Source organism: Eupeodes corollae, chromosome 2, assembly GCF_945859685.1.
Source record: "Eupeodes corollae chromosome 2, idEupCoro1.1, whole genome shotgun sequence".
Taxonomy (NCBI): domain Eukaryota; kingdom Metazoa; phylum Arthropoda; class Insecta; order Diptera; family Syrphidae; genus Eupeodes; species Eupeodes corollae.
The window spans coordinates 67,392,796-67,415,299 of NC_079148.1; the positions used below are offsets into that span (position 1 = coordinate 67,392,796).

General features: G+C 34.9%; 1 protein-coding gene across 1 annotated transcript; it reads left to right on the forward strand.

Annotated features, from left to right (window-relative positions):
• The first annotated feature begins 1,068 nt into the window (after window positions 1-1,068).
• LOC129947345 (F-box/LRR-repeat protein 4) lies at window positions 1,069-18,775 on the forward strand. Its single transcript, XM_056057871.1, has 11 exons — window positions 1,069-1,834; window positions 2,016-2,109; window positions 10,207-10,405; window positions 10,464-10,785; window positions 10,852-11,102; window positions 11,191-11,300; window positions 17,666-17,830; window positions 17,897-18,062; window positions 18,141-18,335; window positions 18,404-18,473; window positions 18,543-18,775. The coding sequence occupies exons 1-11, from the start codon at window positions 1,565-1,567 to the stop codon at window positions 18,621-18,623; spliced, it is 1,923 nt and encodes a 640-aa protein (XP_055913846.1). The 5' UTR covers window positions 1,069-1,564; the 3' UTR covers window positions 18,624-18,775.
• Window positions 18,776-22,504: the final 3,729 nt, after the last annotated feature.

A 22,504-nucleotide genomic window follows, 5' to 3' on the forward strand; every position in this document is an offset into this window, starting at 1 on the left:
GTGCAAGAAAATGTTACACTTTTGCACTTTTACAACGATACAAGACCACTTGCATCGAATCGTGAATACCCCTAATATGTTTTGAAAGATGAAAGTAAATTAAAGCCAATATCTCAATGTTTTGAAAAGATATTTGAGTCAAAAATCATTTTTTACCAACTTTTATTAATTTTTTTTAGGATTTTATTTTTTGTAAAAAAAACTGTAGATAAATTTGATTTATAAAAAAAACCGTTAGATGATTTTTTTTCAAAAAATATACTTCTTTGATATCACGTTACAATATTTATTCAAATCTCTGGCGTTTTTAGTTCCTAAGATATTTAAAATGTTCAACTTTTTTTCAAACTGCTATGGAAAAAAACCACCCACGCAATTTTCTTGAGAGCCCCTTCTGCATCTTTCTGCCTTATCATCTCTATTACAAAATTTATTTGAAATCGACCTCTCTTCTGGTTCTTGAGCTATGGACGACGAAAAAAAACGTCGCGAACGTACGGACGTACGGACATATGGACATACGGACATACGTACATACGGACATACGGAATCTAGGTACCTTGAAACATCGAGAAATGTCAAAACATTCAATTTGACAAATCAGACCCATTACAATAACTTCCTATGGGAAGTTAATAAAAGTTCACTTTAACCTTTGAAATATATAAATGTAAGATTAAGATACTCATTATGTTATTTTAATTTTGGTCAACCTCCTTTAGAGAACATTAAAGAACAATGTTTATAAAATCTCAAACACCCTCGTCCCTCATGGATACAAACCCCTCAGGTGACACCGGGGCAGCCATCAACGAACTTATTCTGGTTGAATAAATAGTCCACAAATATATACGTTTTTAACACTTTAAAACGTAGATTTGTTACGTATATTTAAAAGACTAATCTGCATTTGCGGAATTTGAACCTTTGAATCCGAAATTCAAGTTCAATTTTTGCTATTCCGATATTTTACTACTTTCCAATTATTTGCATCTACTACAATTCTCTTTTCACCTGAACGTGAGCTGACATATCTGTCACTATCACGAAGTGACAGACAAAGAATTTCAAAAAAAAAAAAGAAAACAACACTTTTTCAAGTACACTACCAGAAATATACACAAAAGAAAAACAATAAAGTTTGAGCAGGAGCATTAAAAAGGTCAAAGGACATCATCAATGTTCCCCCAATGTGTATAGAGCCATAAAAGCCCACGAAAACCTCATTCAAAGGTCAAGACTAAGAAAAAAATGTCAACCAAAATCCAAAAACACTCCTTTGTATACAAAGTTTAGTGAGCTATGCACTTTGCAGTAATTTAATTAAATTGCACTTTGAAGCTTTTACGTTTTGTTGTCCATCTGGCAAACAGAAAAGTTTGTTTTATTAGTTTGTGTTGCTTAGCAAAAACCTATTGTTGTGCCATATTTTTGTTGGGTTTTTGAGCAGAGCGGAAAATCCAGTCCAACAAATGCAACTCTTCTAAAAATATACCCTCAAGGAGTGACTTGCACAACGTGTTGCTATAATTCTTGCGTCTGTTCGACCATATAAATTCTTCCAATGTCTACCTCCGACGATGAACCGCCAGCATCATTGGTTAATGACTTCACAGATGGGAGCACATCTTCAATCTACGACGAGATCTATGATGCCACAGATTACAAGACAAGCTACTACTCCGATGTACTGGTCAATCAATATGCACAGGCGGTGATTGACTTCAGTTCGCAATACGGAAGTGATTACAGTATTTCGTATACAGCGCTCAATATTACCGGGCGACCATCGAAATTTCCAGACTATGGAGATTTCCCCGAAACATTTGCCATGGTAAGTTTAATTTTAAGTGGTAGGAGAGAAAACAAACAAATGCAATTCAATGGAGCGTTACCGTCTCTGCTCCTTACATCACAACTTGTAAATAATTTGTAACCTCGTGTCATTGCTGTTGAAAGCATTTGTTAATTATTTTGAGTTTATGTTTTTATGAACTTTCATTTTCTTTTCTTAGCGCACTTATGGCAAATGGTGGGACTTGGCTCCGTCCAGGGTGCAAGAGATTAAGCCACAAAATTTACCCAGTATACCGGCGCATGATTTCATTGGTAAGTCGTTGAGATTATTATTGATTTGTAAGCTTATTTTGTTGTTTGTTATATTTTATTTTGTAAACAAAAATGTCCGACTGCTAAACAACTTATCACAACACGACCTACAAAAATCAAACGCCCACAGTGAGCAAAAGTTATTTTTGTGCTTTTGTTCGTAATCTGTAGTAATCCAAAACACAAACCTTGACAAATGTCATCTATGTATATAAATCGTTATTTACAAAATGCAAATCAAATCAGACCCATTGGACATTAGACTTCAAATTAAATAGATAAGGAGCTTGAAATGGATTCACTTTTGCCGAATGTAGGTAATGACGAAACGTCATTGGCCAAATGCCGACTCATACGTTTTTAGCAAACTCACGATACAAAGAAATGTGTTTGAAAAAGAAAAGTGAATATGAAAATAATCAAGCATGTAAACTTGGTCAAACTAAAAGTTCTAAAGAATTCTGGAAGATTACACAAGAGATAAATGGATCCAACTTTGCAATAGGCATTGGACTTTCTGCTGCACTTCAAAAATCTCCTTTATGGCAAATCATTATTAAACTACCACTTTGCGAAACCTTTGGTAACCAACGATTGATTGGACAAGGAAATCTCAGCTTCTGAAATATATGCTGTTATTCACAGGGCGAGAAATGGAAAAGCCCCGGGCGAAGATGGAATTCCATACGAATTTTTCAAGAACGCTCCTCCGAGCTTCATCAATCAACAGAGGATCCTTTTCAATAAAGCGTTTCAAAATGAGGACATCCCCAGTTCATTTAAAAAGTCAGTGATCTTCCCGATTCACAAAAAATAAGCTCTGGACCTGGTTGAAAATTATCGAGGAATCTCTTTTATGAATGTCCTGGCGAAATTGTTTTGTGGAGTTCTTGCAGGCAGATTGGAATCATGGGTTTACGTCAACAATATCCTTTCCGAATTTCAAGCCGGTTTTAGGAAAAACTCTTCAACCACCGACCACATTTTCTCAATTACTTCGATTTTCAAAGCTTTCCAGGCTAGGGACAAGAAGGTCTACGCATCCTTTTTAGATTTTAAATCATCTTTTGACATGGTGAATCATGATGCTCTCTTCTATAAGCTCTCGCAAATAGGTATTTCAACTAAATTTATCCATGTTATAAAAGATATGTATTTTGATTCTCAAGCATCTATCTGGGATGGGTCAGTTTATTTAAAATGGTTTCCAACAGACAATGGTGTCAAACAAGGTTGTCTCCTCAGTGCCCTTTTGTTTTCACTTTTCATCAATGACAAAGTGAATTTCCTTCCTGGGGTAATTCGGATCGCTGGAATGTCAATAAATGTACTGTTGTATCCCGACGATTTGGTTTTACTTTCAGAGTCATCCGATGTTTTACAACTGATGATAAATCGTCTATCAGAATATTGCTGCAAATAGGATCTTCTTATAAACGCTGATGAATCCAAGGTCATATTATTTTCCAGATCTTCTAGGAGTCAGATTCGTTATAATTGGTACTTCAATGGTAACCTCCTGGAAGTGGTTAACGAATATAAATACCTAGGAGTGAAACTTAATACGAAGATGGACTTTAACGAAAATTTAGTTGAGAAAACCAATAGTTGTCAAAGTATGCTAAATATATCATGGAAAAATGTTTTCTCAAACAAACGAGTCTCACTCTCTGCGAAATACAAAATTTTTGACGGTATTGTGAAGACTGCACTTTGCTATGCTGCTCAAGTATGGGGTATGAAAGAATAAATAAAAAATAAAATTCCACCGAAATTTTTTAAAAAAACTTTTTAACCTGCCTCTGAAAACTCCATGCTATGCTTTATACATATAAACAGGTCTTCCTAAACTGTGTACCAGTACACTAAAGACTCAGGCGGATTATATCGTACAAATTTTTAATCAACCAGATAAGTTAGGTTAGGTTAGGTTAGGTTATAGTGGCTGTCCAAGATGGAAACGGACACACTTAGGCCAGTTTAATGGCCCATTGTGATACCACATGAATCTTGAGACTTTGAACGTTTTAAATCCAGTGTTGGCCAGATGTTTTTTGTGACTTAACTCGTGGTGATGTTGTTTCACCTGGTGCCTGCCCTCCTCACAGCGTCCTGCATTAGCAGCAGTTTACACTTAGGGATTGGTATGCCAGTACTTGCTAAACGTGGTAGGATGGACTGTACTGTACCGTTCCTGGCAAATTCCTCTGCTAGGAATGTCTCTATGGCCCGGCGGTGAATATTAAACTGTTGCGCCATCTTCATTAGAGATGATCGACAGTTATGGACTGTTTAGATTTTGTAGAGACAGAGTCCAGAGATTTGATAGCGGACTGGCTATCAGACAAAATAGGGATAGCAGATGTTGATATCACGTTTTCTTTAAGCCAGGACAAGACTTCCTTTATCGCCAAAAGTTCCGCCTGAAACACGCTACAATGATTAGGAAGGCGGAATGAGAGACTTAGTTTCAGTCGTTCAGAGTACACACCTCCACCAACCCCTTCTTTGGTTTTTGAGCCATCTGTGTAAAAATAGATTGACTCATCCTCCAAGAATGTCCTATCCTCCCAAAAAGATCTGGTAGTTATAGAAATCTGGAAGTTTCTGTCGAATTGCAGTTGGGGGATGGCGTAGTCTGTGTGCTTTGGAATTGATTCTAAATACCTTAGAATTACGGAGTGGCCAATGTTGTTGTTAGTCCACTGCGACGAAGCTTTGAGGCGAATAGCAGAGCTTGCAGGTCTTTGTCTGCTTAATATGTCATGAGGTGTAAGGTAGAGCAAGGTATCCAGTGCCGCAGAGGGTCGTGCGAAGCGATCCGCTTATACATTGGCAATCTGAACGTTGGACTTTATTTAATTTATCTCGGTTTATAGCTTTCTCTAAAGCAGTCCACCATACTGCCACACCACACATTAAAATCGGTCTGCGTGGTTCTGGGTTGTAAACCCCATATATTAGAGCTACAAAAACTTTTTTTTGACTCTTTCCTGAACATTGCGTTTCCAGTTTAGTTTTTTGTCTAAGACAAGACCCAGGTACTTAGCCTCGTCTGAGAATTTTAATTTATACTCAAGTTTCAAGTGCTTTTTTGTCCAATTCTTGAACAACTTACATCCCAAAGTCTTGGAGACAAGTTAAAGCCGTTTTTATTTCAAAAGCTGGAAATTCCAGACACGTTAACCCTAAAGACCTAAGACCTATCAGCTTATCATCATTCCTTCTCAAAACTTGAACGTTTGATCGATATCCACTTAAGGGCAAGTATTGAAAAGTCCCTCCTTTCAAATGCTCAACACGCCTACAACAAAGGGAAATCAGTTGAAACGGCTCTACACAGTTGCCTTCTTAGATATAGAAGGTGCATTTAACAATGTCTGCATCTGCAATTGCAAGTGTATTGACATCTCTGAAGGTAGATAAGTCGATCAGGGAATTGATTATGCAGGATTATCAATTCAAAACTTGGCGATTTTACTGCACAAAGGGGTGTCAGCAGAGGTACGCCACAAGGTGGTGTCCTATCCCCTCTCCTTTGGAACTTAGTAATAAATGAATTACTAATTATTCTAGAAAGAGAGGGATATAGAGTGTTTGCTTATGCCGTCGATGTTGTTATTGCAGAAACAGGTAAACAGCCCAATATACTAAAAGAACTCTTACAAAACGCTTTAAATAAGCTCACCAGATGGGCAAATCGGTGTGGACTAGGCGTTAACCCACAAAAAACCGACCTTGCCCTCTTCACAAGGAAATACAAAGTCCCACTCATTGACCCTCCCCTCATAAACGGTGTACCACTTAAATTCTCTGAACAAGCAAAATACTTGGGTCTCATTTTGGATAAGAAACTAAGTTGGAAACCTAATATTCAAAAGAGAATAAACAAGGCCACAATAGCCCTGTTCTCCTGTAAAAAGGGCATCGGTAATAAATGGGGCCTACAGCCCCGCATTACACACTGGCTATATATCTCGGTCATAAGGCCGATTCTTACCTATGTAGTAGCGGTATGGTGGACGGCGCTAAATATAGCGACAAATCGCGATAAACTCAGCAAAGTCCAACTAACAGCCTGCCTATGTATGGGAGGAGCACTTCGCTCTACCCCCTCCGCCTCACTTGATGTTCTGTTCCATCTAATACCGCTGGACATTTTCAGGAAGCAAACGGCCGCTAATACAGCCATACGGCTTCAATCCTCCTCTCTGTGGATTAATAATGGAATTGGCCACACCACTATTTTGAACTCTTTCAGAACTATAAACAGTAGCAAAGCCCATCCTCAGTTTAATAACTATAGCTTCAAAGTGACTATACCTCCCAGCTCTTCTTGGGAGAATACATCATTTTTGAACGATGATCCTATAAACTTTTATACAGACGGATCAAAAACGAAGGATAGGGTTGGTGGAGACGTATGTATACTCAGATAGACTAAACTTAAGTCTCTCCTATTGTCTACCCGATCATTGTAGTGTGTTCCAAGCTGAAATCCTGGCTATAAAAGAAGTCATATCATGGCTTAGAGAAAACGTTACATCAAATAATGATATAAGCATCTTCTCGGATAGCCAAGCTGCGTTAAAGTCCCTAGACTCTGTCTCCACTTACTCACTGACAGCCCTAAATTGTTGATCATCTCTTACGGAGATGGCTACACAGTTCAACATTCCCCTTTTCTGGGTGCCGGGCCATAGAGACATTCCAGGAAATTGCAAAGCTGACGAACTTGCAAAAAGCGGAACAACTTTACCTCTGCTGGCTCACAATGCTAGCATAGGTATCCCCTAAGCTACATGTAACCTCATGCTAAAGCAAGATACTATAGAAAAAAAAAAAACTTCAGATGGAATAACACCACCATCTGTTTAGCGACTAAACTAATTTGGCCTAATCTTGGCGCCAGGCGCTCAAAACAATTAATATCTCTGAGTAGATTGCACATTAGCTACTTTTCCACTTGGAGCCCCTGCAAATGATTTTTGTAGGAGTTACATGGACGAGGAGGAGGAGGAGACAATCTCTCATCTTCTGTGCACATGTCCTGCCTTATCACAAAGACGTAGAATCCACCTTGGAAACTACTACTTCAACGATACCAGCGATCTAAAAAATTCTGACATTATTCCTACGCTTCATTCGGAGCTGCAATTGATAACAAGGGACCATACTTTGGTCTAAGTGTGTTGGACTTCCCAACCAACAGCCACCTTAACCTAACCTGTTCCTTTTGAAACCAAATGTTTGTAATATCCTCCTCTTCAATTGAACAAAATTTCGTTCAACATGGCCCGATAACGATCAATGGCGATCGTAACGGCCACTCCTTGCTCATTTTCGAAGCAAAATTGCCCAATTATGCCTCTGGACCAAAATCCGCACCAAACAGGACTCGTTTTGGGTGTATCGGTTTTTCAATGTATGCGTGGGGGTTTTCGTGCTCCAAATGCCACAATTTTGCTTGTTTACATACCCGCCAATATTAAAATGAGCTTCATCTGAAAAGATGATTTTTTTGGCAAAATCGACATCTTCTCTAAGTGTTGTTCAAGCGTATACACAACCATAGCGGAAGGATACAACTAATTATCTGTAAAATCAGACGTGAGCTAAGTGTTACCATTCACGAAATAAGCGCAAGTTGATGTTAGATGTCGGACCCTGTATAATTTCAGTTCAGGCCTGAAGAGTGATCGTGATTTTGTATTAGATAGATATCTCTCTAACGTTCGTCGTTCTTATCAACAAACTGTATTTTGTAATAATTGATTAAATAGAAGTAAATAAACAACTGTATTCTATTTTAAGCTGTCTTAATTTCAAGCGGTGAGTGCAATACTGGGATAACTGCAATCAAAATTGGGTTTATTAAGTGAACAGTCGAAACTCTTAAATGTCACATCCAAAACCTTTTAAGCCCACCTATGAAGGATTCGTACTTTCTCTACAGTAGACCAAACCATTTTAATTAAACCTTAGATAAGCAAATATCGATTTCAGAATTTGAGGAAGCATTAGTTAGGGCGAAGGATCTAAAAGCTGCTGGATTAGATCGAATACCCATGGAATTTTATAAATATAGTTCAACAAAATTTAAGAACACACTAACATTTAACATTTAATAATATATTCGAAACTGGAATCGTACTGATTGGTTTCAAGCAAGCAATAATTTACCCGGTTTTTAAAAAAGGAGACTCCAAAGATCCAGCCAACTATAGGTCAATTTCACTGTTGAACTCATCAGCTAAAATTTTTACAAGTATTCTTCAAAACCGGCTAGAACTTTGGATCAACGATAACAAGCTTCTGAAAGAGTTTCAAGCTGGATTTCGTCTTGGCTATGCCACGGCTGATCACATATTTTTTGTTACGCAGCATAGCCGCAATTTTTACTTTGAAGCTGCTTTTGACACCATTGATCGCAAAAAAATGTTTTACAAGCTATATAACTAGGGTTTGAGCCCTATTTGGTAAAACCTTAGAAAGCTTGTACGATGAAACTAAATCAGCTGTATGGTGCGGAAGCGATTTGTCAGAGTGATTTACAACAGAAGGTGTAGTCAGACAAGGATGCAAGTCCATCAATTTTCGCCCTTTACATCGAAGACATCATTGATCACCTCTCAGGTAGAATCACTTTCGCAGGAATGCATATCAAGGCTCTTTTGTACGTTGACGACATTGTCATTTTGTCTAAATCACCTGAATCTATGCAAATGATGATTAATCGAGTTGCAGAATACTGTAATCTTTGGGACCTTGAGCTTAACCTAAGCAAATCAAAAAGTATCATATTCAAAAGTTGTGGAGGTAGAATGTCCAGAGCAGAGAAATGAGTATTTGCGAGAGGATCAATCGAAGTAGTTAAGCAATACAAGTACCTAGGATAATTTTCACCTCAAATCTGAATATGGAAACTAATTTAACTGAAAAACTATCCCAAACTAAGTGTGCAATTAATTCAACATGGAGAAATTGTTTCCAAAGTATTATCACGCACAGTGCAAAATACCAAGTTTTTGAAGCAGTAGCGAAATCCATTTTGTTTTATGGTGCCCAGGCATATGGCCACTTATACTTTGATACGGTTGAAAAACTGTTAAGATATTACCTTCGTAGAACATTTCAACTACCCGGATTTTCACCGAATTATATGTTGATGATTGAAACAGGAATGTCCGCTTTATTTATTCAAACCCTAAAGCTCAATATCAACCATATACTTAATGCAATTAATATGGATGCAGATAGACTACAACGGAAACTTATTAACTTTGCAGTCACCAATAACACCTTATGGTATAAGGATATTCTGGACCTACAACTATCCTCTCCAACTGAACTGGGACTCAAGAACCCAATGGAAGGAAACCCTTTACATATTTATTGAGCACATAGATGACAAAATGCGAGAAGACGCAGATGCCTCCACTCACAGAGAAATTTACAGGACCTTGGAACTTAACTTGGGCTCCCATAACTATTTCAAGGACTGTCATAGCACCCAACAAATTTCATATATCTTTAAAGCAAGAGGAGAAGTGCTTCCGTTAAATTTCATACCCCATAGAAGTGATCTACCACTCTTTTGTTCAATATGCAACATGGTACAGCGTGAAAGACATCAGAAGGAGCTGCTTTGGGAAACCAAGCTTGTCATCCGAAGAAGCGAAAAATGCTTTAAACGGTCCCGACTGAGAAGCTATCGACAAATTTTGCAAGACTTCACTAAGTTACCGAAAAATGATAATTGATGAAGACTTTTGAACTCAGATGAATCGACTTAAACATAAAAAAAAACTTAATCTATTTCAACAAATTGAAAATTATGCTAACACTCTTAAATAGTATTAATATTAAATTTAAAAGAAAAAAGAAATAAATAGAATAAAACTCATGATGTAAAGGTACTCAAAAATTGATAGTTCTTGGCAGTCGGCTTTTAAAATTGAAATCGTAAAAATTGAATCGGCGAAAAAAAAAACAAAAATAAATATAAAATTTTGCTATATTTACAATTTCGATACACTTTAGTTTCAAGCAATTTTTGTATGCCAAAATTATAATAATATGTTTCTTCCTTTACAGTCATACGCTTTGAACAATATGTTATTCCGGAAGAATTGGTTATATTCGAAACCTACAATCCAGGTGCGATTGTTCGAATTTGGGCTCACACTGCTGCTGAAAAATGGATTTGTCTTTGGGAGGTTGCTCCCAAGGCTTATGCTAATATAAGTGCAAGTCGGTTTTCCCCACCGCTTAAAAAAATACTGCTGCCTACAAAGTAAACAATGGAAATATATAAAAAAGTTCTATATTATATATGACACTTTCTGTTGTAGCACTATAAGACTGGAATTCAATCACAGCCTCTTGCATTATTTTACCGAAATCGATGGTGTAGTATTAGTAGGCAAAAAATCAAGTGTTTACAATAACCAGGATATCATAAACTTCTGCAAGACACGCCATCGAAAAGGTCGTATAGTTCGTAAATTGGAAAGCATGAAATTCCGACCGAATTTCACAGAAAATCCTCAAAGTTTAATGGACTTTTTAAAGAACGATCTGGAAAAGTTCATTGAAGAAACAGCTATGATCTCAGTGAGTGATGGAGAGTCGAGAGATCAACATACAGTTAAACTTGGACTGAGTGATATGCCTGTGAGATATTATGTTTTATGTTTAAGACCTATGAATATTTTATATTGTTTATTTTTTTTTGTTTAGTTTGAAATTTTACTTAATATTTTCTCGCATTTGGATTTAATATCGTTGTTTCGTGTTGGTCAAGTTTCAAAATTCCTCTATGATGTTTCCACACACCCATTACTCTATAGTGAATTAAATTTAAAACCATATTGGCATTTGGCTACATCAGAACTGCTATGCACTTTGGCCAAGAGATCAACTTTAATGAAAAAACTTGATATATCTTGGTGTGGGTTGTTTAATTCAATTTCACCAACTGAGTTTAAAAAGTAAGTAAGAAAACAACAATAAAAATATATGTATGTACATAATAAATTTATAAATTTATTTTCTTAATTTGTTTTATTATAATTTAAGATTTATTCAACAACGTGGTGATAATCTGACACATTTAAGACTTAACTCATGTAGATTTCTTAATGCAAGTTGCATTGAAACAGTTGGCATTGTCTGTGATAGTCTGAAAGGTAAGTTAAATAATAACTAAATCGTGCACGAATGATTTTTATTTTTCTAAACTTCTTTAAATCAATTAGAAAATAAATTACCTAAAAATTAAAACTACTTAAATATTATTATTCTTTTTCAACAAAACTTAGTTTCGAATCCAACAATCCCATGACTTACTTTTTGTATCGATTGCCAATTGGGAAAGATAATTTAGAAAAAATTAATTGCATATAGCATTTTTATGAATCAAATTTATTTCAGGAGTCAAATGGACCAACTCTATGACTGTTTTATTAACTAATTTTATTAAAGAAAATTTTGAACGCCTTGAAACAGACGACATTTAAAATCATGACAGTTTAGTGCTCAAGTTGTTTCATAAATAAATCAGAGAGCTCTGAACCAACTCTGCTCAGAACTTTACTCTACTCTACTCGCTCAGACTCTGCTCAGCTCTGAGCTAAAAAAGAAAAACGCCAATAGCAACACTTTGGTCCCTCGGGAGAGGACTTTAAGACTCAATTGCTTTCTTAGTCCAAAGAAACAGCGGTTAGCAAGAGTTTACAGCGGAGCCTAGGTAGACAAAGTCCTTGACTACCTCAATGTTACGTCTGCCGATGGTAACGTCGGTGTTGTATGTGCTTTCTTGACGACAGCATGTACTTTGTTTTGCCCTCATTAACCGTTAATCCCATTTTTGCCGCCTCTGCCTCAATTCTCACAAAAGTCCCATTGACATCACGCTGAGTTCTTCCGATTATGTCAATGTCATCAGCATATGCCAGTAATTGGACAGACTTTTGAAAGATAGTGCCTCTAGTGTTAACGTGTGAGCTCTGCACTATTCTTTCAAACACGATGTTAAGAAAATCACATGACAGCGCATCACCTTGTCTAAAACCTTTTTGACATCGAAAGGTTCTGTTAAGTTGTTTCCAACCTTTATGGAGCAGCGTGAATTCTCCATGGTCATCCTGCACAAACGGACTAGTTTGGCAGGGATGCCAAAACTAGACATGGCTCTATACAGCTCGTCCCTGTAGATGCTGTCATATGCGGCCTTGAAATCGATGAAAAGATGGTGGGTGTCGATTTGGTGTTCTTGGGTTTTTCCACGATCTGTCGTATTGTGAATATTTGATCAACTGTGGACTTTCCTGATCTAAAACCACACTGATAAGGACCTATCAGGTTGTTGACGATGGGCTTTAGACGTTCACTTATTACGGCAGAGAAGATTTTATAGGCGATGTTTAGTAGACTGATTCCTCTATAGTTGGTGCAGTTTAGAGGGTCTCCTTTTTTCAGGATCGGGCAAACAATACTGAGGTTCCATTCATCGGGCATGTTTTCTTCCGACCATATCTTACAGATAAGTTGGTGCATGCTCCTAACCAAGTTATCTCCAGCTGCTTTGAAGAGCTCGGCATTCAAGCCATCCGCTCCAGCCGCTTTATTAGACTTCAGCTTATATATGGCAATATTTACTTCGTCTAAGTCGGGAGGACGGGATTGTTGGCTTTCGTCGTCTCTGTTGAATGGATCATCCTGTCTGACAGCGGAATTCTGTTCGTCGTCGCCGTTATACAGTCTGCAGAAGTGGTCCTTCCATATCCTCAGTATCGGCTGCGGTTCCACTATGAAGTTTCCACTTTCGTCTTTGCAGCCTTCGGTTCTAGGTTTATGTACCTGTAAATTTCATTTCACCTGTTCATAAAACTTTCGAACTTCATTCCTGCTTTTAAACCTCTCAACATCTTCGACCGCACGGTTCTCATTTTTTCCTTTGAGAAGTCGGCGTTTCTCACGCCTCTTCTGCTCATAGAGCGCATGAGCAGCTCTCGTCCTTTTATGCAGCGCCGCTTTGCGTGCCTGTTGTTTGGCTGCATTTGCCTGCCGACATCCTCATCAAACCAGGGGTTCGTTGTTGGTGGCTGTTTGAAATCCAGCACATCAGAGGCGGCTTCTCTGATTGCATCTTGGCAATGTTGCCACTGGTTTTCGATACATTGTGTTGGCGGCAGAGAACTTTGAGAAAGGTTACATGTAACTCGGTCGGAAAAGGATTTGGTGATCTCTGGCGATTGGAGCCGTTTGACATTGTACCTTCTCCCAGCACCTCCCTGTTTTGCCTTGGGTCTGGAAATCCGAAGTGCTACGTTGACTGCAACGAGGTAGTGGTCCGAGTCGATGTTAGCTCCACGGAAAGTTCGTACATCCATGATGCTGGAAGCGTGCCTGGCGTCGATCGCAATATGGTCAATCTGGTTCACGGTAGATTGGTCGTACTGGCTACCATGACGTTTCGCCCCGCAGCAAAATCTAGCCTGAATCCGATGTCGGAAGTGTTGTCGTGCCGGCTGTTCTTCCCGATTATTCCACCAAAGATGTCTTCCTTTCCTAGCTTGGCATTAAAATCGCCCAGGACTATTTCAATATCGAAGCTAGCACACTGCTCATATGTTTTGTCTAAGAGCTCGAAGAACATTTCTTTGGTCTTGTCGTCTTTCTCTTCTGTGGGGGCGTGCGCGCATATCAGGCTAATGTTGCCGAATTTAGCCTTGATGCGTATGGTCATGAGGCGCTCATTGATGCACCCATAGCTCAAGACTTCTTGCCTAAGTCTGGCTCCAATGACGAATCCGCATCCAAATAAGCGCTGTTGGTTTTCGTGGTAGCAGTCCCATAGTAAATATCGCAGTTTTTCATCCTCTTTTTGTCTGGCCCATCCCACCGTATTTCCTTGATGGCGGTGATGTCTGCTTTATAGCGGTCTCCGTTAATTCTTCGGCCGCACGTGGTCTGTTAAGGGACCTAACATTCCACGTGCATATCCGAAGTTCGTTGTCCTTAATTCGTTTGCGTTGATTGTCAATAGTAAATCCGTCCGTATGCGAGGCTTGTTGGTGCATCGCAACTATGAGGCTTTTACGTGGCCAGGAAGTCACCCCGACGGCACAACCCCCAACCTGAAGGGCCAGATCCTTAGTATAAGTCCAAGGATGGGGAGCCGGATAACAGCTCCTTATAGGCCTGGGCTCCGAATAATTCGAAGAAGCCCTATAAGATGTTCACTAAGTAGTTCAACCTTACTGGAACTGCAGACGCCACCGTTGATTCCATCTCGAGAATTCCTCCGCTGCCGTCTGGATAAGGAGATAGTGGCAACACCTCTACCTCCTCGTTTGCTGCCCCCAACAACTTTCCACTGGGGTTGGAACCCAATCTCCAGTTGAGATACTAGGCAGCCGATGTTCACCACGGGGAGGTGAGAGTAGGAGTTGATAGACAGAGGTGGGTTTTGAGAAAAACCTGTGGAAGCTTGTGTCCTCTTGAATGCGCATATCTACCATTTGAACATCAAGTGTTCACGATTGGAAGATCAATATTGGCAGATTTTTTCTCAAAATATTTTTGTCTTACAAATTATTTGAATTCTGATTTGGCAGACATTTTTTGAGCAGGAAACAAATACAAAAGTAATAAAAAATTACCGTTTGACAAAATAACGAAAAAGTTATACAAAAAACAAATTTCAATTTATTTATAAACGATCTGCCAAAAAATTTCAATGATTGTTCTCAATGATGAAAACCAATGCTATAATTGGCATCTAACTAGGAGCGTCGCAACTCCTTGCTGTTGATTGCAGTCAGCTGTTCAGTTAAAATTTCATTATTAAAATTCTTAAAACATATTTTCGAAATAACTTAAGCTTCAAATGCATTTCTTCTTTTTGAAAAAAGTATTTGGCATTGGAATTCATCATATAACGTGTTCAAAAATCTAAAACGAAAAATGTAATGATAATTTAATTTGACTCAAAGTTACAAGCAAAAAAGTTCGTGGGATTTTCCATTTACAATTTTAAAAAAAAAATTATTTCTTTTCATTTAAAATCAAATCTGCAAAGGGGTATGCTCATTTTCGGCCCGGAGTGTACACCAATGAATTTGGTATCAAATTATAGGTTGTTCTAAGCCAGATATATCTGCAAAAATATTTTGTCGATAACTCATGGGAGATCCGAGATATTTGAGATTGAAGTTCGAAAAAATTACACCTAACATTATAATGTTAGAAGAGTAGCATTTGAGCTGCATAAGTTTAACATACAGCAAAAGAGTTAACCACTCGCACTTTTACATATCTGTCAATAAGTTTTTTTCCGTTATATTTTTTGGTTTGATGCAGTTGATATTTGGTTTTTTTATGTGATTTCATCTTAAAATATGTTTTTTGACAAAAATGGATTACGATTCAACTTTTAATGAAAATCCAAGTAACGTAAATAGTTCCCAAGTGGAAAGAAACGAACCTAGCTAAGGTGTGGGAAATCGAAGACAGGTATGCGTAAATTGCCAAAGGTCAATTCTACAATATTATTGCAATTGCCTAGTAGGTCGAAGAACGGTTGGATGCTGCGCTCATGTTATGACCTTAATATGGTTTTTAAGTTGGGCAAGATATGAGAGTAATTTAAGACCCCCTTCTCAATTTTTAAACAACCTTTTAGTGACCTATGATTCAGATTAGAATTATGTTTTGCCAAACCCATTGCTTATTTATTTTTCTTTGAATTATTATTTAGTTTATAATTATTCATTATTTTTCTTTGAATTAATTTAATTTTGTTTTGTCGATATTGTGATAACAACTTCTTTTTTTATTCTAATATATCCACCACTTTAATAAGAATTATTTATTTTTTGTTTTAATTTTTCCACTATTACTATAAGAATTATTTTTATTTTATTGTTAGGTATAAGATTTGTTTTGTATTTTAGGAGCATATTTCTGAATTATTATTGTCAAAATGAATAAATTGTTAAATAAACCCTAAAAAATTATACATGGAAACAAAGGTTGTGAACTAAGCCACTTATAGGTGCCAAAAAAATTAATATCATCATTGAATTTTAAAAGATATTATTTTACAAAAGTTTTCCTACAAAATGCTGTTATTCAAAGGTTTGATTAAAATTAATTCAAAATATATAAATCATAGAAATGTAATTTTAGTTTTATTTAAAAGATATTTTTGACACCTTTATTTTAATACCTTTTTGATTTTTCTAACTTTTCTGTTTCCAAAGATATTAGCATTTATGTCGAAAAAGTGCTGATATTTAATGGTTGGACATTTCGAACTTCAATCTCAAATATCTCGGATCTCCCATGAGTTATCGACAAAATATTTTTGCAGATATATCCGGCTTAGGACAACCTTTAATTTGATACCAAATTCATTGGTGTACACTCCGGGCCGGATGTCGCTTATAAAATGAGCAATCCCCTTTAATTTCTTTATGATATTTTAACCTTATGGCTTGGCCAATATGTCTTGTGACTTGTTTGATTATACAATTTATATAAAAATGCTTTGAAATAACAACTTGAATAACTGATTTATTATATTTGTTAATGCTTTCAAAAACAAGTTAAGAAATCTAACAACTTACAAAATCGATCTATAAAGCAAAGAGGCGCAGGTCTTTTTAAAAATAGTGTCTAGACATTTTTTTAAAAGCAAAAACTAATTTACAAAATCGAACTCTTTTCTATTTTTGAAAACTAAAAAATATACTAAATATGCGTTGCTAAAAAGGTATTTACATTTAAATAAAAGTATTGCTTAGGAATTTTATAAGCCAAAGAGAAAATTTTCAAAAATTGTGACTTAATTTGAACGTTTAAAAGTTAAAACATCTTTAAATAAAATATATTTGGTAATTTATTTCCATAAAATACATACTTCAAACAATGACTTATGTTTGGTTGGAACCCTTGTAACTGCTTTCAAAGTCTTTGACGATAAATTGACTAGTTTGTAAGTAACTTCAAAAGTTATTTGTTGCCATTCTGCAAGAATTATTCCAAAATATAAACAATTTAAAATTAACTTTATCCGGAAAGTAACAGAGTTACAGAAAGTTAAGAAAAACAAACAATTGAAAACCCTAATCAGCGAAAAATTGATTTTAAAAAACGACTAGATTTACAAAATACCAAAGCTACGAATGACAAAGTTCCGTTTATTATTCAGTTTTCATAAAAAATATTATCGAGTTGTTCGAAACTAGTTTTAAAAGGGTTTCAGCTTTTCCTTTTTCAAAAATGTGATTTTAAAGCCAATGAAATCATAAGTGGTGTTATGCTTGTCACTGTATTTATTTGTCTTAATTGAACGCAAACAAAAGGAAATTATTTCTCCTTAAACAAAGTCCTAAAACCTTACCATATCCTTTTTACTGATATCACACTAATGGCCATTATTCCAGACTGAAGTCAGTTAATACTTTTCTATAAGGATTTTATAAAATTAGGAAGCAAATTTTAATTTAATTTTTTCTTAATTTGTTTATTAAATTTACATTTGCAGAGCTCTCTCTGAGAAACTATTCTATAGATCCGCCCATCCTTAATTTTTCCTGTTTGGCTAATCTTAAAAACTTGGAACGACTCGATCTTTTCCGCACTGTCATAGAACCTGACCTGTTGTTAACTATGCTCGAAAGTAATCGAAAACTTAAACATCTTAATTTAGGTTGGTATCTCTTTCAATTTCTTATAATTTTTAATTTAAAAAAAAAAAAAACATAATTTATTTTAGCATTTTGTGGTATTGGAGTGAATATGGACGATGTTGCAATACAAATAGCAAAATACAATCAGCAACTGATATCTCTCGACATGTGGAAATCTCACTCCCTGTCTTTCAAAGGTCTCCAAGCATTGTCCTTGTGTCATGAACTTGAAGAAGTTGACTTCGGTTGGTGGTAAGTTTTTCTTTAAAAGAATTTACATATTTAGACGTTCTTTATTGAAAATCTCAAATTCAAAACTTTTCATTTTAGTTTAAGAGAAGAACCATTGCCTGGTGAAAGCCTTAAAAGCCTACTCATTGGTTGTCCTAAGCTTAAGAAACTCTTTTTAGCTGCTATTCGAGGCATAACCGATCGTGATGTTGAAAATATTGCCAATTTGTGCCCAAATCTTGAACAGCTAGATCTTATGGGAGTGCTAGGCATTTCCACAGAACGATGTTTTGAGTATATTAAAATCTTTTTATGATATTAAACTTTTTTTCATATTTTTCTTTTCTGTATTTTTTTTTTAGAATACTCCAAAAGTGCAAAAAACTAAAATTACTTGATTTAAGTTTTTGTGACAATATCGATGAAAATCAAGTAAGAAGTTTATAATTTATATTATTTATTTATTTAACTTATAAAATTTCTTTATTTAATTTTTTCTAGATCGCTAGATGGTGCAATATGTTCAAAGTGGATATTAAGCGGAGCTTTGTTCCACCAGATTTTCTAACTCACTATGACTAAAAATGAAATCATGAGTTTAAAATTCTCTTTTTATATTTGTAAACTTAAACAAAACAAAACAAAAAATTTAAATGTAGCTTTGCAAGGAAAATGTCTATTTTATTACGAAAGAAAATTATAATGTCGTTCAGATGTTTTTTTATATATATGTACATATATAAAAAAAAGAAGAAAAAGACATGAAATGATATTAACATATATTTATGTAAGCTTATGTGTGGAAATCAAAATATTCAAGAGAAGGATAATAAAGACTTTTTATTTATTGAAATAAATTTAACTATGATTGTTTTTAATCGGATTCTAAGTAATTTTACGATTAAAAAAAGTTTCAAACTATTAAAAAAAATCTATAATTAACTTTAAAACAACTTATGTAGCGAGAATTTTTACATTTTTGGTTGACTTTGGGCGCCACTTTATTCAATTATAAATGCTATGATTAGATTCAAAAGCGATATATTTGTCAATAACCCATGTCCATATATTTTTAGTGAAATTTCTGTTTTTTGAGATCACTTTTAATAAATTGACTTGAAGTTAGTGGTCGCCAAAGTAGATTGCTTAGGTCTATACTAAAAGTACCAAATTTCATGATTTGCAACTGAAAGAAACAATGGTTCATTATTAATCTTTAAATACTCGTATGAATAATATCAAATTTTTAATACCTGGTTTTCAGTTGAAATCAGCTTTAAAAGCTTGAGTTTAACTCCCATCTGGGGACTGGTGACCAAGTTAGTAAACAAAATGTTTGTGGTACCATAGTTGATATATTTACGAAGCTTGAAACCTTGGTGTTGCGTTTTATGGTTCCTTAAATAAAAGACAATAATATTTTTAGTTCAATTAACAAAAGTACAATATTCTATTAACAACAATAACAAGATGCTCACATCACAAGAGAGATCACCAAAGAGAGTTAGAAAAATTAGAATTGATGATAACATTCATAAAAGAGGCTGGTATGCGACTCACACTGATGACTTCCCATCCCGTCTGTCGATTTGTCTTGCTTAAAAGTTTGCCTTTATGTACTCGTATCAATTTTTAGCAAATGTGCGTACTATTTTTTGTAGATTTTATTTTTTATGAAAAAACCTACTGTTGGATTTTAAACAATTATTTCTGTGAAATAAAATAACTTTGAAGCCAATATTTTAAATTTTTGAAAAGCTATATAAGTCGAAAGTAAATTTTTACCAAGTTTTAGTATTGTTTTATTAAAAACTGTCGATTCGATTTTTTTGAAAATTTTATCGAATGTTAAAAACAATATTTCTTATAAGATAAAATTAGTTTGAAGCCAATATTTCAAATTTTTGAAAAGATATTTGAGTCGAAAATCAATTTTTACCAACTTTTGTTAATTTTTTTTAGGTTTTTAATTTTTTATACAAAAACTGTCAATTCGATTTTTTTCAAAATCTTACTGAATGTTAACAATAATATTTTTTGAAAGATGAAAGTAGTTTAAAGCCAATATCTACAATTTTTGAAAAGATATTTTAGTCGAAAATCAATTTTTACCAACTTTTATACATTTTTTTTAGGTTTTTATTTTTTGTTCAAAAACTGTCAATTCGATTTTTCTCAAAATTTGTCCTAATGTTGAAAACAATATTTCTTATAAGTAAAAAAGAAAAAGAAGCTATTATCTAAAATTTTTAAAAAGATATTTGAGTCGAAAACCATTGTTTACCAACTTTTGGTAATTTTTTTTTTGGTTTTTAATTGTTTGTAAAAAAAACTGTCAATTCGATTTTTTTTAAATGTTACTGAATGTTGACAACAATATTTTTTGAAAGATAAAAGTAAATTAAAGAAAATATCTCAAAGTCTTGAAAAGATATTTGAGTCGAAAGTCAATTTTTACCAACTTTTATTCATTTTTTTTTAGGTTTTTATTTTTTATAAAAAAACTGTCGATTCGATTTTTCTCAAAATTTTTCAGAATGTTGAAAACAATATTTCTTATAAGATAAAATAAGTTTGAAGCCTAAATTTCAAGTTTTTGAAAAGATATTTGAATCGATATTCAATTTTTACTAACTTTGAGTAATGTTTTTTTTAAATTGTTATTTTTTATAAAAAAAAACTGTCAATTCAATATTTTTTTCAAAATTTTATCACATGTCAAAAACATTATTCTTCGTTGCACAAAATTGTTTTGGAGATGAAATCATATTTTAGTCGTAAAATTTTGGAGGTGACACATTATTTTTCAGTTTTTTTGATTTATAAAAAAAACCGTTAAATGGATTTTTTTCAAAAAATATGCTTCTTTAATATCACGTTACAATATAATAACATTTAATTAAGTCTCTAGAGTTTTTGGTTCGTAAGATTTTTAAGGCTAACCAAAATTTTCACCATTTTTTCAAACTGCTAAGGTAAAAAAAAACACCCACACAATTTTCTTAAGAGCCCTTTCTGCATCTTTCTGCCTTATTATCTGTACAACAAAATTTATTTGAAGTCGATATCTCTTCTGGTTCTTGAGCTATGGACGACGAAAAAACATCGCGAACGTACGATCGTACGTACACACGCACGCACAGAAATCTTTCTAAAAATCTTTTACTTCGACTCTAGGGACCTTGAAACGTCGAGAAATGTCAAAATGTTCAATTTGACAAATCGGACCCATTACAATAACTTCCTATGGGATGTTAATAATAAAGTAATTGGCAAGACTGCATTTCGCAATACATGGTGGTTGTAACACTTGGTGATGTGTCTTGTAGCACCTTTTTTTACAAGTTGCATTTTTCCAAGTAAACAAGTCACACTCATTGCTTGAACTTTCAGATGAAGATACAGTGATCTGTTCTTTAGCCGTACTACGCCTTTTTTGCCTTATCCTGTCATTGCAAAATTCAGGAATGTAAAAGGATATGGCCAAGACCTTTATTTTTACAAAAAGACAAAAGTCGGTTTGTTCTGTTTCGAGCTTTCATAACTGCTGAGATGGCATCTTTGTATATAAAATCTTGAGCATTATCATGGAGCTGTTTTATTTACTTTCGCCGTGACCTAAAGGGGGCGTTGCAAGTTTTAAATATAAAGTTAAGTAATTTATTTTTTATTTACAAAGATGGCATGCCTATTCGCTTAACTTAAGTAATTTGACTTGTTTATTTTTTGTAGTAAATTACAAAATTAAATAAACAAAGAGTTGCCTTGACTTTGAGACCTGGATCAGTAGAACGCCCAAAATTGACCGCGTTCGCCAGTCTTTTAGTTTGCCTAACCTTTCAGCAAATTATAAAACTAATCACTCTATCATATTATTTTTTAAGCTTTATCATTTTATCTCACTTCAGCCTTAAAAATGAGCATATTTGTAAATATTGTGGAAATGATGTGTTAAGATTCTATGACCCTTGGGTCTAAACGTTATTCAAAAATGAAGAGTACCTACAATTTTAATGTCGGAAGCACAGGGTTTTATTTTTAATCTACAGGCACTCAAGGGGTTATTAACATGTTGATGATTTAAGACAGTGCTAAATTGGGAGGGAAAAACCATTGCACATTCTCGATTATTATTTTTTATTTAACAGGTCGTCGAAAAAGTATTTTCCTAGTACAGTCATTTTTCTTTGGCTAGACTCGGGCATTCGTAGAAAAATGGGAAGGTGTCCTCTTCCATCTTCTGGACTCTACAAACACTAGATAAGTTGATATCCATTTTACTCATGTACATTCTACAGTACCCTACAGTACAGTTGTTACCCTTTAGGGTACCTATCAATAATTGATTTCTGCCTAGGTACAAACGGCTATGAATTCCTGGCAATGCTTTAAGTTGTGATTTTCAGAATACTTTTCTGGATTTGTCCCTTTACTTTATCTGTTAGCTTCTATGTATATTATAG